This window comes from Heptranchias perlo, chromosome 10 (assembly GCF_035084215.1).
Source record: "Heptranchias perlo isolate sHepPer1 chromosome 10, sHepPer1.hap1, whole genome shotgun sequence".
NCBI classification, from domain to species: Eukaryota; Metazoa; Chordata; class Chondrichthyes; order Hexanchiformes; family Hexanchidae; genus Heptranchias; species Heptranchias perlo.
In genome coordinates, this window is record NC_090334.1 from 59,243,183 (window position 1) to 59,258,483 (window position 15,301).

At 41.9% G+C, this 15,301-nt stretch overlaps 1 protein-coding gene across 3 annotated transcripts in view; it reads right to left on the bottom strand.

Annotated features, from left to right (window-relative positions):
* Window positions 1–15,223, bottom strand: part of rtn1a (reticulon 1a) — a 176,135-nt gene extending 160,912 nt beyond the window's left edge. For all 3 annotated transcript variants that reach the window (XM_067991885.1, XM_067991884.1, XM_067991883.1), the window contains exon 1: window positions 14,849–15,223. In XM_067991885.1, the coding sequence (XP_067847986.1) occupies window positions 14,849–15,077 (229 nt within the window). In that variant the 5' untranslated portion in view covers window positions 15,078–15,223. The remainder of the gene's footprint in view (window positions 1–14,848) is intronic.
* Window positions 15,224–15,301: the final 78 nt, after the last annotated feature.

Here is a 15,301-nt window from a genome sequence, read left to right on the forward strand (position 1 = left end):
CAATAGTACTGGTTAAAATCTAACAGCTATGAAGCAGTTAAAGCAAAACTCTAAAAGCACTTACTTTTGTTCAATATCATTCAATCAGCAATAAAATATTCATGATCTCCTATTCCCACTTTCACAAAGTCACAGAAGCAAAAATGGAATTTGTAATGTTCATTTTGCATGCAATTTTAAAACTATAAATAGACTTAATACAGACACAAGGGGGAAACAGGTTCAATACTAAATGTATGAATACTGTACAGACATGCAATGATTCATTAAACATAATTTTCTTGATTTTTATGAAACTTGAATAAACTAAAATAGAATTCCTTTATGTAGTAACTAATGTGTGGTAGAGGAACATAAAGAATGCAATACACAAAGATGCTCCACTATAAAGGAACACATATAGGAGACAAATCAGATGTGCCATCAATATTTTGCTGTGGCAAAATAAATTGACTTCTGTGGCAGGTCATCTTCCCAGTAAAAGCTAATCAAAGAAAGCACTTTTCCATTTTAAATAGCTCAGAACTTTAATCTGTAAAATAATACTTCACTAACAAACTAATGAGAAGGCAAATGGAGACTGAAATTATAGACAAGGGACGAGCAGTTCAAAGTAACAGGAAACTTTGGTGGCAAGTCTTGATCGATACTCAGTATTTATTGTTGCTTGTAAATTGACTTTGTTAAAGAGGAAATGCACTTAAGGTGTTTTTCCCCAGTCCTTCTCCTCAGTCTGTCTTAGACTTCATTCTAATGTTCACTGATGGCTGCTGAATGTCAATGTCGGACTCTAAGGTTGGAGATGGTCTCGTGCCAGGTTAGTATGTAGCTCTATAATAGGCAGTACAGGGATTTCTATGATGGCTGCTTAGGCCAAAATACACAGCTGTAGTCATTTGAGTCTGGTAGTTGGGAGCAACAGATGTGGTATCGCTCCAAGACACATCGCCATCAATTGTGCTAGCTCCTGCCATTCTCTTATTGGTGGACACCATCATCGTGGCCAGAGATCTGTTCAAGCTCTGCATTAGCTGGTTTCCCCAACATACCACATCCAGACAAGAAATTCTGCTGCAGATTGGTACTCTGGAGATCTTGAGCTTCAATCACAGCATTCATGATGAAAACAGAGTCTATGCTCAGCACCTTGGCCAAGCGAGTTTCTGCTGCAGATAATCAGACAGTGGCCACACTCTTCACAGTGGTTTGCAACTCAGTCAAGTGGTTATGCAGCATCCTTAGGATCAGCAGCTAAAAAAGCCTTATAAATTGGTCCATTGCCAGCAGGTTACACTTAAATGCTGCAATGTTTGCCTGCGTGTGAGGATTGCACGAGTGCGTGAATAGATATATTAGCCAAGAGCTTGGGGGACCACCAACCTCACCCGTTCTATTGCTCCAACACCCATTATCTCCACAGCCCTCTCCTCATAATGAGTCAAGGATCATTTTGGCGACTCCCCTCCTGTCAGCATGCACTGCCTTTTGTTATATGCAGCCCTCTTCTACAAGCAAATAGAAAAGGAACACATGTTGGACAGGGTTTGAGAGAGTACCTATATGCCACCCAGGGCACAAACCATCTTCTGGGAGTGTATGAATATGTAGTATTTAGTATAGTTAGTGCTTGTTACTTGCCACGTGCCATATATAATGGGCCACAGGGTCAAATAATGTGATGACATTATATAGTGCCCATGAACAACATGAGTATTCCAGAGCAGTTAGAAAGATGATCAGTTGGCAAAGTGCAGTGCATTTGCCCCTTATGAAGGTGCAGCAAATTTACAGTATCATTCAGATTCAACGTAAGGCAACATTGTAAGAGTTTGTCACATGTCAGCCCACTTATCTTGGTGACCTTGTGTAACCCAGCAATTACCTTTCTCACCTGCTCCCAGGACCAGGGCACAGGTGAGACAGCATTCACTTTCTCTTTCACCCCATCCATGCTGCCCAGCTGCTGGTCTTTATTGTGGAGTGGTGCTCTCCTCCAAAATGAGGCATCCTTCTCTGTAACGCTTTTGAAGTTGTGTCACTAAGTGGTACAGTTCTCAGCCATTGTCTACCTTCAGCCAAATTCTCCCACAATTGCAGTACAACTTTTGAGGATGTACAGCAGCCCTTTGAGAGCTGTTGGCAGCCGTAATAGACTACTGACCCCAAGGTGGACCCAGTGCAACATGCACTCAGCACCCAATATTTATTTCAATGAACTGACCTTGCATTATGATGTGAGGTTAGCATTATGCCTGATGTGCTTTTTTGGGGAAGGGGAAGAGATCCTTGTGGCACACAGCTAGGTTGGGAACAACTTTACAAAGAGTCCAGGACACACAAAAGAATGTACATTCTTTAATTCAAGAAATTCACAACTTTTATCCAAAGCACAGTAAGTTGTCTGTGCCCAGACCATATCATCATAGTTAATTTATACAGGCCCTATTGCCAAAATAATTGATAGATGTTAATAACTAAATGATGTAAACAAATCATGGTGCAACAACTTTAATAAAGCTTGATTGATTGTTTTGTCTCGTATGCATAAGGATGTCTCTGACATGATTCCAACTAGCGTGGTGTTTATATCTCTAGAACAAATCTATGCAATCAATCTTAAGGGATGTTTCAGTTTTACCATTACAAGTTTACAAATCCCCCTAACCATATTTGATCCCATCCAAAAAATGTTGGCATTTATTTATCTTTGTCTCAATTAGTTTTCAACTGAATCAAGCAGAGAGGATTAAAGTTACAGGAACTAAGAACATTTGCTTGCTATTCAAGATTTTCATTGGCCTTCAAGCAGTTAAGTGTACAGATCATTTCTCCTCTACAGTAATTGCCAGTCTACCCAATTAATTAGGCAATTCCCAATGTTAATTAATACATTTTGCCATATGAGTACCCCCATCAAGAGGAAGCACAACTCTCAAAAGAGGTAACATGCCTGATCGTACTCATTTAACTGTACTTAAAACAGGTCATTTATTGCCTACCTACCAGGAGGATGACTATCTTTATAAGATATGGGGAGGGGCAATTTTGATTTGGGTGGGCTTCCGGCTGCTTACCAAGTCAATGGTAAGTCTTTTTAAATATTGTCTCGCTCTGAGAAGTGGGGCAGTACTGAGACAAAAAATCACCCCCATGGTCTCCATTACAGGACAAATCCTGGTCCACAGTTCTCCAATTTGTGTAGCTCTCCATGACAGACCTGGACCTGTGCAAACTAAATACTAGAAAAGATTAAGAGCTGTATTGTTATGTAATGCTACAGCAGATGCAGAGGAGGGGCCAAGAAAGGGTCATCTGGGGGCCAGAACATTTTTGTGGGCCCCGACGGAGCTCTACTTCTCCTCCTGGCCCCACAAAAGTTTTTGGGGTTTTTTTTTTGAAAGATTTAAGATTTGGGAGTGGCATCCAGCGGACCCCTTTGGTGCCAAATGCAACCTAGCATTCGTTACACCTAGACTTAAAAAAGGACAAATAGTGGGAATTTAAAAAGGTTCTTCTGATTAAGCAGTTCCTTGGTATAAATCAAATGCTGGTCCTTTAAGAGATGATGCTATCTTAGATTCAACAAGTGGGGTGACTTTACACAGTCCAAACAATTTAATTTCTTAGTCTTCTATGAAAATATACAGTTTTGCCTCATGTTTATACTTTGCTAAGATCTCCAGAAAATCTAAAGCCAGCCCTACTCGCAATTTATTTTGTAACAATGATAAAGAAAATAGTGACATTACTCAGCTAGATATGCAATCCGTGGTTTAGATTAGTCCTCCATAAAATTTACATTTAACCTTTACCATTTTAGTGTTCATAACACAGTAAAGTCCTGTCAGCATTACATGAAAATCACTTACATAGAATGTACAGCCCAGAAATAGGACATGTGTCACATTTGGTCCACGCTGGTGTTTATGCTCCACACAAGCCTCCTCTAACCCCATCAGCATAACTTTCTATTTATTTCTCCCTCATGTGTTTGCCTAGCTTCCCCTTAAACGCATTTACGCTATTCGACTCAACTACTTGAGGGTGCAGGTTCCAGATTCTAACCACTCTCTGGGTAAAGAAGTTAGTGTAGGGGAACTTCTAGGCAATTGCAATCACAACATAATAAGGTTTAAGATAAAGACTGAGCAGGACATAAGTAAGACAAAGACCAAAGTAATAAACTGGGAAAAAAAGCTCATTTTCAGGGGATGAGAATGGAACTAGGGAAAATAAACTGGAAAAATTCACCGATAAACAAATAAATAGAACAGCAGTGGGAAACATTTAAAACGGTGATCGAGAGTCCAGGAGAGATATATCCTACTAAAAAGCAAAAACAAGTTAGTTAGCAAGTAATGATACACCATGGATGAATAAAGAAATAAGGGCAAAATTGAAACTAAAGAAAAAAAAACATACACTGAGTACACAGACAACAAAATGGAATACGAAAAGGTTAGGAAAGAAGTTAAAAAGTTAGGAAGGAGAAGAGAAACTAGAAAATTAATTAATCAATGAATATAAAAAGAAACAGTAAAGTATTCGACAGACACATAAATAACAAAGAAAAATCAGGATAAGGACAGGGCCACTAAGGGATACACACGATAAACTCACAGGTAATGACAGCGAAATGGCAGAAATATTAAATAATTACTTTGCCTCAGTGTCTACCAGGGAAACCTTCATGGTGGGCATGACATTAGAAAAAAATTTTTTAAAAAGATAAAGACATTTAAGATAGAAAGGGAGAGATCAAACTTAGAGAGGATAAAACCCCTGGTCCAGATGGATTGCATCACACATATTAAAAGAAGTTAGGGAAGAGATAACAGAGGCACTATTACATATATATATAGAAATTCATTAGAAAAAGGGAAAAGAGCCAGAGAACTGGCAGACAGCTAATGTGAATTTGATATTTATAAATGGGAGGTAGAACCAGGGAACTATAGACCAATTAGCTTAACGTTGGTGGTGGGAAAGATAATGGAATCCTCACTCAAAAGATGTAATAAAAAAACATCCAGAATCCAAAAGTAAAGAATACTCAGCACGGATTTCAAAAGGAAAGGTCATGCTTGACCAACTTTATTGAATTCTATGAAGTAGTAACAGAAAGGGTAGACAAGGGTAGTGCAATAGATGTAATATATTTGGATTTTCAAAAGACCTTCAAAAAGTACTGCATAGCAGACCCATGATTAAGGTCAGAGTATGTAGAGTCAGGGGACTTGTAGCAGAATGGATAGATAGCAAGCTGGTTATAAAACAGAGAATAGTGGTTAAGGGTAGTTACTCGGACTGGCAAAAAAGGTAGGAACTGTGTTCCACAAGGATCAGTGCTGGGGCTACTGTTCACCGTTTACATAAAATGATTTGGACTCAGGATTCGGAAGTACAATTTCAAAATTTACGGACGACACCAAATTGGGGGGTATTGTTAATACTGAGGAGGACTGCAACAAAATACAGGAAGACATTAATAAACTTGCAGAAGGGGCATGTAATTGGCAAATGACTTTTAATGTAGAAAAAAGTGTGAGGTATTACATTTTGTTAGGAAAATTAAGGGGGCCACATACTGATTGGATAATAAGAGTTTGAATGGGGTAGAGGAGCAGAGGGATCTGGGGATACAGATACACAAATCACAAACTAGCGACGTAAGTTAATAAGGCCATTAAAAAAAAGCAAACCAAGCACTGGAGGTCATTTCTAGAGGGATAGAATTGAAAAGCAGAGAAGTTATGTTAATCTTGGATAGACCACACTGGGAGTACTGTGAACAGTTCTGGTCTTCATATTATGAAAAGGATAAAGAGGCACTGGAGAAGGTGCAAAAAAGATTTACTATGATACCACCAGAACGGAGAGGTTATACCTAGCAGGCTGGGGCTCTTCTCTCTAGAAAAAGAGAGGACTGAGGAGTAACCTGATAGAGATCTTTAAGATTATGAATGTGTTTGATAGGGTAAACGTAGAGATGATGTTTCCACTTGCAGGGGATGCCAGAACTAGGGACCATAAATATAAGATAGTCACTAATAAATCCAATAGGGAATTCAGGAGAAATTTCTTTACCCAGAGTGTGAAACTCACCACCACAAGGAGTAGTTGGAGTATTAGTGACTACCTTATATTTATGGCCCCTTGTTTTGATCTCTCCTACAAGTGAAAACATTTTTTTTACGTCTACTTAAAGACCTCTATCAGGTCACCCCTCAGCCTTCTCTTTTCTGGCGAGAAAAAAAAAGTCCCAGCCTGTTCAATCTTTCCTGATAGTTGTAAACAATTTTACAACACCAAGTTATAGTCCAACGATTTTATTTGAAATTTACAAGCTTTCGGAGGCTTCCTCCTTCCTCAGGTAAATGTCAGGAACTGATACTTGTAACCGCTTCAGTTCTGGTATCATTGTTGTAAATCTTTTTTGGGCCTTCTCCGGTGCCTCTATATCTTTACCTCAATTTAACATTTGCTTACAATACAGGTTTCAAAATGTCATCTTGCAAGAAAGCTTTTTCAAATCATCACCATTTCTTTTCAGTTGTACAATGCTGCCTGTGCTTGGCCCTTTTGATTTCACAGCACACCCAAGTTATCAATTCAAATTGTATCTGCAGTTTTTTTTAAAACAAATCCAGCAAGTTAATTGCATGGTATATTCACTTTTAGGCAATTTTAATGCATGGTTAATTTTTCTCCTTCATATGCTTCATTGTGCCATCTTAGATTTATTATAATTCTGTGCATTTTGTTAGTACATCAGAACATACCGTGCCCCTGAAAATAATGACTTCTTTCCATATTAGATTTTACCCTTTGCAACTATAATTCAATAGATCAATCTTCAAGTAGTTTTTATGATTCAAAAAAAAAATCCCCCTCTACCCCAATAAATGGCTAAGTACAAATGACTACAGCCACTTATACATTATTTTTTTAAAATCCAATTGAAACTCAATTTGAAACTCCAAATTCAGATCAAAATTTTTTTTTCCGATTGATTCAGGTCAGCAACCGCTGGATTCTGCTATAACAAGATTTGGAATATTCTCCTCGGCCTGGAGAGAGTGCTCCATTCCCCAGTACTGAAATCCCTCAATTTGATGAACATTAAAATTTGCAATCCATCCTGTACAGGGAATTAGTTACTGAGTATGTTGCATTTCAAGCCCTCTCATAACCATCTCCAAGTCAACCAGTTTGAAGAACCATTATTGGACAATCTTGCTTTATTCAATACTATTTTTATAGAACTAACTTGTTGGGGTCTACTTTTTTTGTTCTATGTCTGTGTTGACTACTTCCACACTCAAAAGGTGGGAAATCTTTTTTGTCATTCACCATTATTTGGATTCCAAAATAAATGCTTTCCACTATAAAACACCCTCCCTCACACTGTTACCTCTTGAATCCCCCAACATTCGATCCTTGGCCACCTCCTGTTCTCATCTGCATACTGCATCTCGTCGACACCATCCAAAGACATGGGCCTGGATTTTTACTGGGCAGTGGAGAGGATTTCAGGATGGAAAACCTGCAAGTATGGATGTCCCGACATCCTGGCAATTTTGACATCAGGGCATCTTAAGATTGTTCAGCATGTTTTCCGCGCGACAGCCACGTGATATGCTGGCTGTCTGTTCGAAAGCAGCCGGGGAGTGGATGCCAGGTGAGTCGGACATTGGGGTGGGGACGGCGGTGGGGAGAGTTGGAGACATGGGAGTGCAGAAAGATGGTCGGCCGATTGTGTAGGTCGGATGGCGGCAGGCAAGCTTGTTGCACCTACAGCAAACACTCCTACTCCTCGTGGCCCACAGGCAGTGCAATAAAGGCACTTAAGGGCTGATCCAGCCCTTCTCGCCTCCTAGTACGTGGTGAGAATCAGAAAGCCCGGGAATCCCGGATCCTAGGAGTTGAAAATAAAAAAAGCTAGTGAGATGGATTCACGCAGCCTCCTTAAAAGATTTTACTGACCAACCTGCCGCCTCAGAGCAGGGTGGTCGCCTGCAACCCCCCCCCCCTGCCAAAACTGGAAGACGGCTGATTGGAGGAGAGTTGGGGTCAAGTTTTACACTTTTACCTTCCCACCCATCCCCAACCCATCCGTCCTGGAGTTAAAATTACCCCCATGGAGCCAGCTTCCATACGTACCCTGCTCTACCTCTCCACCATCTATCTCGACCCTTCTAATACCTCTATTGTCAGTATTGACTGTCCAACATCCAGTTTTGGATGATTTCCTCCAGTTAAATATTCAGCAATCTGAAGCCATCGTCTTCAGCCCCCATCACAAACTCGATGGTCACCGTCTCACATTGAGCAAGATTGTTCATAACCTCATCATCCTATTTGATTCCTAGCTGAGCTGCTGACTCCATATCCTCTCCATTACAAAGACTACCTACTTCCACCTCCTTAACACCGCCCACCTCTCCCTCCACCTCAGCCCATCTGCTACTGAAACCCTCATTCATGCCTTTATCAGTTCCAGACTCAACTATTCCAATATTCTTCTGGCTGATCTCCTATCCTGCAACCTCCTTAAACTTTAGCTCATCCAAAAATGATGTCTGCTATCCTATCCTGCATCAAGTCCTGCTCACCAATCACCCTTGTCACCACTGACCTACATGGGGTACTAGTACTCCAACACCCATAATTTAAAATTCTCATCTTTGTGTTTAAATCACTTCATAGCTTTGCCACTCCCTACCTCTAATGTTCTACAACCTCTCCCCCCACCACTCTGCATTCCTTTGACTCTGGCCTCAGCTGTCTAGGCATACAATTTCCCCCCTAAAATCTCTCCGTTTCTCCATCTCACTTTCCTGCTTTAAGATCCTCTTTAAAACCCACCTCTATTACTGATCTTTTGGTCACCCCTCCGAATATCTCCTTCTTTGGCTCAGCACATGTCTGATTGCAATTTAGTGAAGCGCCTTGCGATGTTTTTCTGCGTTAAAAAGGTACTAAATAAATACAAGCTGCTGTCGTAACTCACAAACCTGAAGTTACTATTCCTGCAGGCATTCTGGAGGACACCCACAGAGTTCAGAAAGTTCACTGCTTCACTCTCCTCTATATTACATGAGAGAGAGAGAGAGAGAGAGAGACCAGATTATGATTTACTGTAGAAGATAGCCTTCACCAATGGAAGTGACTGAAGCAACATCAGAGCTGGTCAAAAAATGTCATATTAATGCATACAGGAACCAGACCTCCAAGTACAATAGTACAGTTTTATGAATGCTTGGTTGAGTTCAAGATAGTTCAAATTCATTCCTTTCTCACTGATTCTTACAGCAATTTCTGCTTACCAAAATCTAGTATAGGGAAAAACTACTGTATACTTAAACTCACTGAGCAGGAAGCATGTCATCTAACTTTAATCACCGCAAGATGGAAATAGATTTTACCTGCATTAAGACCCAATGTAAATGTCTTGATCTGCTTTTAGCACTGCAGCTTCTCAACAAAGGCAACACAGCAATAATCCACTGCACAAAATCACCAGGGAACATGTTATAAATGACAGAAGATCAAACTAATCCTAATATAAATCTTTCTAATTTATCACAAGACTTCACGACGAATCAGTAAGTAGAAAGGTCAATTATCCCAGGTAACAAATGTTTCAATACATCTTAATTTTTGTTTAGTCATTGCTTAAAAACTGAATGTCTAAAGTATTGTGCAGTACTATCAATACAAGACAGCAATGTTAACATCCACTGTACCTAAAGCCCTCTCATCAAATAAATATTGTATACAGCAGTATCCAAACACAAAATCAGTGCATTCATGAAACAGTGTGAAAGGCTCATTTTAAAATTGTTTAGATTTGTACCCTGTTGAAGTTCTCACAGTGTTTCAGCATACATTAACGAATTCCAGGGCATCTACCATAGAAACATGCAAAATTCTGCCATTCAAAAAAGGATGTTTTTGTTTCCGACTTGAAAGGCTGAATGATGAATCGAACGGCAAACAATAGGCAAAATGATTTAAACAGCAGTGTTGCCTCATTCTATGATTAAGGCCAAAACCCAAACTGCATTTTCTGGCTTCCTCCACTACTAATTTTACATAACAAAGTTCCCAGCAAAATAGGTATTTTAAGAGTATAAAGAACCATCAACATTGTACACTGAGAGCCTCTAGGTTTACATGGATTTGTCTATGTAAATAAGATCACAAGATAGATACAGATGAGAAAAATAAATTTACTCTATCTTAGCCCATCCATCTAGAACGACCCTACAGATCCCCCATCATGGCATCCAAAATTTACTCAAATGATTCCAGGGTTTTTGCCTCCATATGAAAGACATTTCTGGATAAGATATTGATCACTCTGAAAAACTTCCTGAAGTCCTATGTTGGCCTTTTACTAATTTAATAGGTGTCTGCTTGTCCTAATATCACGGTTTAGTTTGAAGTGGTGTTTCAGATCTACCTTTACTATATATCTCTAAGATCTCTTTTTAGGGCTGAACAGGCCATGTTTCCTTAGTTTCCTGTCACTGGGGATCAGCTTTGTGCATTTTCTCAACCATCTCCAGGGCTTCAGTATCTCCCTTAAGTCTTGATTGAACTAGCTGACCACAGCACTGTACAGTTTGACTATGACATCCTGACTTACAACCCTACTTGGTTGCAGCATTTAGAATTCTATTTATTTCAATTGCTGCTCCACAGTCATGTTAAGTATCAATATTATTAAAGTTCCTAGATCTCTTTCAACTCATCGTTGACTATTTCACACCACTTATGGAGTACTTTTAGGCTCCATTTTTTCTTCCCATATACAGTTCCTTACACTTGTCTGTATTAAATTTAATCTGCTATTGTTCCACGTGCTTTCCTGAACTGCCTCCTCTGTATCAGCTGTCTCTCCTAATTTGGTACCATCTGCAAATTTGACTAATTTGCATTGAGCTTCTGAATCCAAGTCTAAACGTAAATTTGAAACAGAAGCATCCAAACACCAATCCCTGGGGCACTCTGCTAGCACTTATCTCCAATGAGTAACCACAGTTTTCTACCCTTCCGCCAATGTCTTACCTATTTGCAGGTTTTGACCGAAACTGAGTTTAAATAGTAGCTTGTGTGCAGCTTTGTCAATTTTTTTGGAAGTCAAGCTACATCACATTGTAGGGCTTTCCAATCTGGAATTGGAAAATTGATCTGTAATATTGTTTTATCCCAGCATCGGACCACTAGGCACCGGACACAACAAAGGCAAACCAAGCCCAGTCGACCCTGCAAAGTCTTCCTCACTAACATCTGGGGACTTGTGCCAAAATTGGGAGAGCTGTCCCACAGACTAGTCAAGCAACAGCCTGACATAGCCGTATTCACAGAATCATACCTTTCAGCCAACATCCCAGACTCTTCCATCACCATCCCTGGGTGTGTCCTCTCCCACCGGCAGGACAGACCCACCAGAGGTGGCGGTACAGTAATATACAGTCAGGGGGCGTGGCCCTGGGAGTCCTCAATATTGACTCCGGACCCCATGGCATCAGGTCAAACATGGGCAAGGAAACCTCCTGCTGATTACCACCTACCGCCCTTCCTCTGCTGATGAATCAGTCCCCCTCCATGTTGAGCACCACTTGGAGGAAGCACTGAGGGTAGCAAGGGCACAGAATGTACTCTGGGTGGGGGACTTCAATGTCAATCACCAAGAGTGGCTCGGTAGCACCACTACTGACCGAGCTGGCCAAGTCCTGAAGGACATAGCTGCCAGACTGGGCCTGCAGCAGGTGGTGAGCGAACTAACACGAGGGAAAAACCTACTTGACCTCGTCTTCGCCAATCTACCTGCCACAAATGCATCTATCCATGACAGCATTGGTAGGAGTGACCACCGCACAGTCCTCATCTATCCATGACAGCATTGGTAGGAGTGACCACCTCACAGTCCTCTTCGTACTGAGGACACCATCCAACGTGTTGTGTGGCACTACCACCATGCTAAATGGGATAGATTCAGAACAGATCTAGCAGCTCAAAACTGGGCATCCATAAGGCGCAGTGGGCCATCGGCAGCAGCAGAATTGTATTCCAGCACAATCTGTAACCTCATGGCCCGGCATATTCCTCATTCTACCATTACCAACAAGCCAGGGGATCAACCCTGGTTCAATGAGGAGAGTAGAAGAGCATGCCAGGAGCAGCACCAGGCGTACCTAAAAATGAGGTGCCAACCTGGTGAAGCTACAACTCAGGACTACATACATGCTAAACAGCGGAAGCAACTAACGGGAGGAGGAGGCTCTGTAAAAATCCCCATCCTCAACAATGGCGGAGTCCAGCACGTGAGTGAAAAAGACAAGGCTGAAGTGTTTGCAACCATCTTCAGCCAGAAGTGCTGAGTGGATGATCCATCTCAGCCTCCTCCCGATATCCCCACCATCACAGAAGCCAGTCTTCAGCCAATTAGATTCACTTCAAGAAACGGCTGAGTGTACTGGATACAGCAAAGGCTATGGGCCCCAACAACATCCCAGCTGTAGTGCTGAAGACTTGTGCTCCAGAACTAGCCGCGCCTCTAGCCAAGCTGTTCCGGTACAGCTACAACACTGGCATCTACCCGACAATGTGGAAAATTACCCAGGTATGTCCTGTCCACAAAAAGCAGGACAAATCCAATCTGGCCAATTACCACCCCATCAGTCTAGTCTCAGTGATGGAAGGTGTCGTCAACAGTGCTATCAAGCAGCACTTACTCACCAATAACCTGCTCACCGATGCACAGTTTGGGTTCCACCAGGACCACTCTGCTCCAGACCTCATTACAGCCTTGGTCCAAACATGGACAAAAGAGCTGAATTCCAGAGGTGAGGTGAGAGTGACTGCCCTTGACATCAAGGCAGCATTTGACCAAGTGTGGCACCAAGGAGCCCTAGTAAAATTGAAGTCAATTGGAATCAGGGGGAAAACTCTCCAGTGGCTGGAGTCATACCTAACACAAAGGAAATGGTTGTTGGGGGCCAATCATCTCAGCCCCAGGACATTGCTGCAGGAGTTCCTCAGGGCAGTGTCCTTGGCCCAACCATCTTCAGCTGCTTCATCAATGACCTTCCCTCCATCATAAGGTCAGGAATGGGGATGTTCGCTGATGATTGCAGTGTTCAGTTCCATTTGCAAACCCTCAGATAATGAAGCAGTCTGAGCCCGCATGCTGCAAGACCTTGACAACATCCAGGATTGGGCTCATAAGTGGTAAGTAACATTCGCGCCAGACAAGTGTCAGGCAATGACCATCTCCAACAAGAGAGTGTCTAACTAGCTCCCCTTGACATTCAACGGCATTACCATTGCCAAATCCCCCACCATCAACATCCTGGGGGTCACCATTGACCAGAAACTTAACTGGACCAGCCATATTAATACTCTGGCTACAAGAGCAGGTCAGAGGCTAAGTATTCTGCGATAAGTGACTCACCTCCTGACTCCCCAAAGCCTTTCCACCATCTACAAGGCACAAGTACTTGCCTGGATGAGTGCAGCTCGACACCATCCAGGACAAAGCAGCCCACTTGATTGACACTCCATCCACCACCCTAAACATTCACTCCCTTCACCACCGGCGCACAGTGGCTGCAGTGTGTACCATCCACAGGATGCATTGTAGCAACTCGCCAAGGTTTCTTCGACAGTACCTCCCAAACCCACGACCTCTACCACCTAGAAGGACAAGAGCAGCAGGTACATGGGAACAACACCACCTGCATGTTCCCCTCCAAGTCACACACCATCCTGACTTGGAAATATAACACCATTCCTTCATCGTCACTGGGTCAAAATCCTGGAACTCCCTTCCTAACAACACTGTGGGAGAACCCTCACCACACAGACTGCAGCGGTTCAAGGCGGCGGCTCACCACCTTCTCAAGGGCAATTAGGGATGGGCAATAAATGCCGGCCTCGCCAGCGACGCCCACATCCCATGAACGAATAAAAAAAATAAAACCCTTCTGAAACTATATTGGCTGCTGTTTACTAAATAATAAAATACTTAACTGAAAATGCTGAAGGGTACACATTTGGTGCCAATTTCAGTTTGTTTTCTTACTGAGCCACAACATTCAAAAACTAGGAGATGACATTTTGTGAACAATGCATCTTTAAAAGTTTGCATTCGTGGTCACTTCTGTGGGACTCATTTGACACTTCAAATATTCATCCATATTTTTCTAACTAACATGATAGAACAAAGGACTCCCCCATGAATTAATGTGCCAGCTTAGCTTTACAAATAGCCTATATTGTATGTTTTACTCTCTAATCCTAGAGAGCTAAAATTACAAGTGCAAAGCAGCAATACATTCCATTAACCAACTTTATACTAGTGGCTGAATTTCAAACATTGGACATCTAAAATAAAAAGATTAAAATCCCAATATTTAATTAACTCCTATGCTGCCAGTAATACTATAAAGATTCATCAGATGCTGCAACTTAACTCCTGTTTGGAACAAGTTTTAAAGTCGACTTCAGTCTGTTGTGAAAATCTGACTGGAGGATAAATGCCAACATTTTTTGTAAACAAAGAATCCAGTGAATCCATGCCAATTTCTACACGGGGGAGGGGATACGTCTGCAATATTAAAAACCATAAATATTGCATTCTATGTATCCAAATTTTTCAGAAGTCAATACTTCAAACAAAATTAGCATTAAAGTACGATTTAGCTAAATCACTGCATTTAAAAGCGAACTGAACGACCTCATTTTAAATCTTGAGATTCACTACATAAGCGCATCTTTTTCTTAATGCGATCTCCAAAGCATCTCTGCATCTCAGTGCATTTCCACCCCCCCTTACCTGCGGATGCAGTTGCCTTGGCAACAGGCTGTCCCCTGGAGTCTGGTACAAGCGGCTGCTTCACCTCGGCTCGCCAGCTCTCGGCTGCAGCAGCTGCATCCCCGCCAACAACGCCCGCCCCCGCCTGCGGACTGCCACTAACACCAACACCACGGTCCGTCTGCTCGGGGTCCTCGCCTCCGCTCCACTGTCCCTTTGCAAATGGCTGGACGAAAGGATTGCTCGCCATGATGGATGGATTGATTGCGAGGAGATGCGTGGTTTTTTTTTTAAAAAAAGAACTTGGTTTCTTTGTGCAACTGTTTTCTCTCCTACACTCCGCTTCTCACTCTGAAGCCTGTACGCATGTGAAAATGGCTTGTTTGGTTCAGTGTTTCTACCCTGACGTCACATGTGGGAGGATGAACTAAAAAGATTGAGGAGGCTGATGGGAATCATTCCGATTACAGCTGA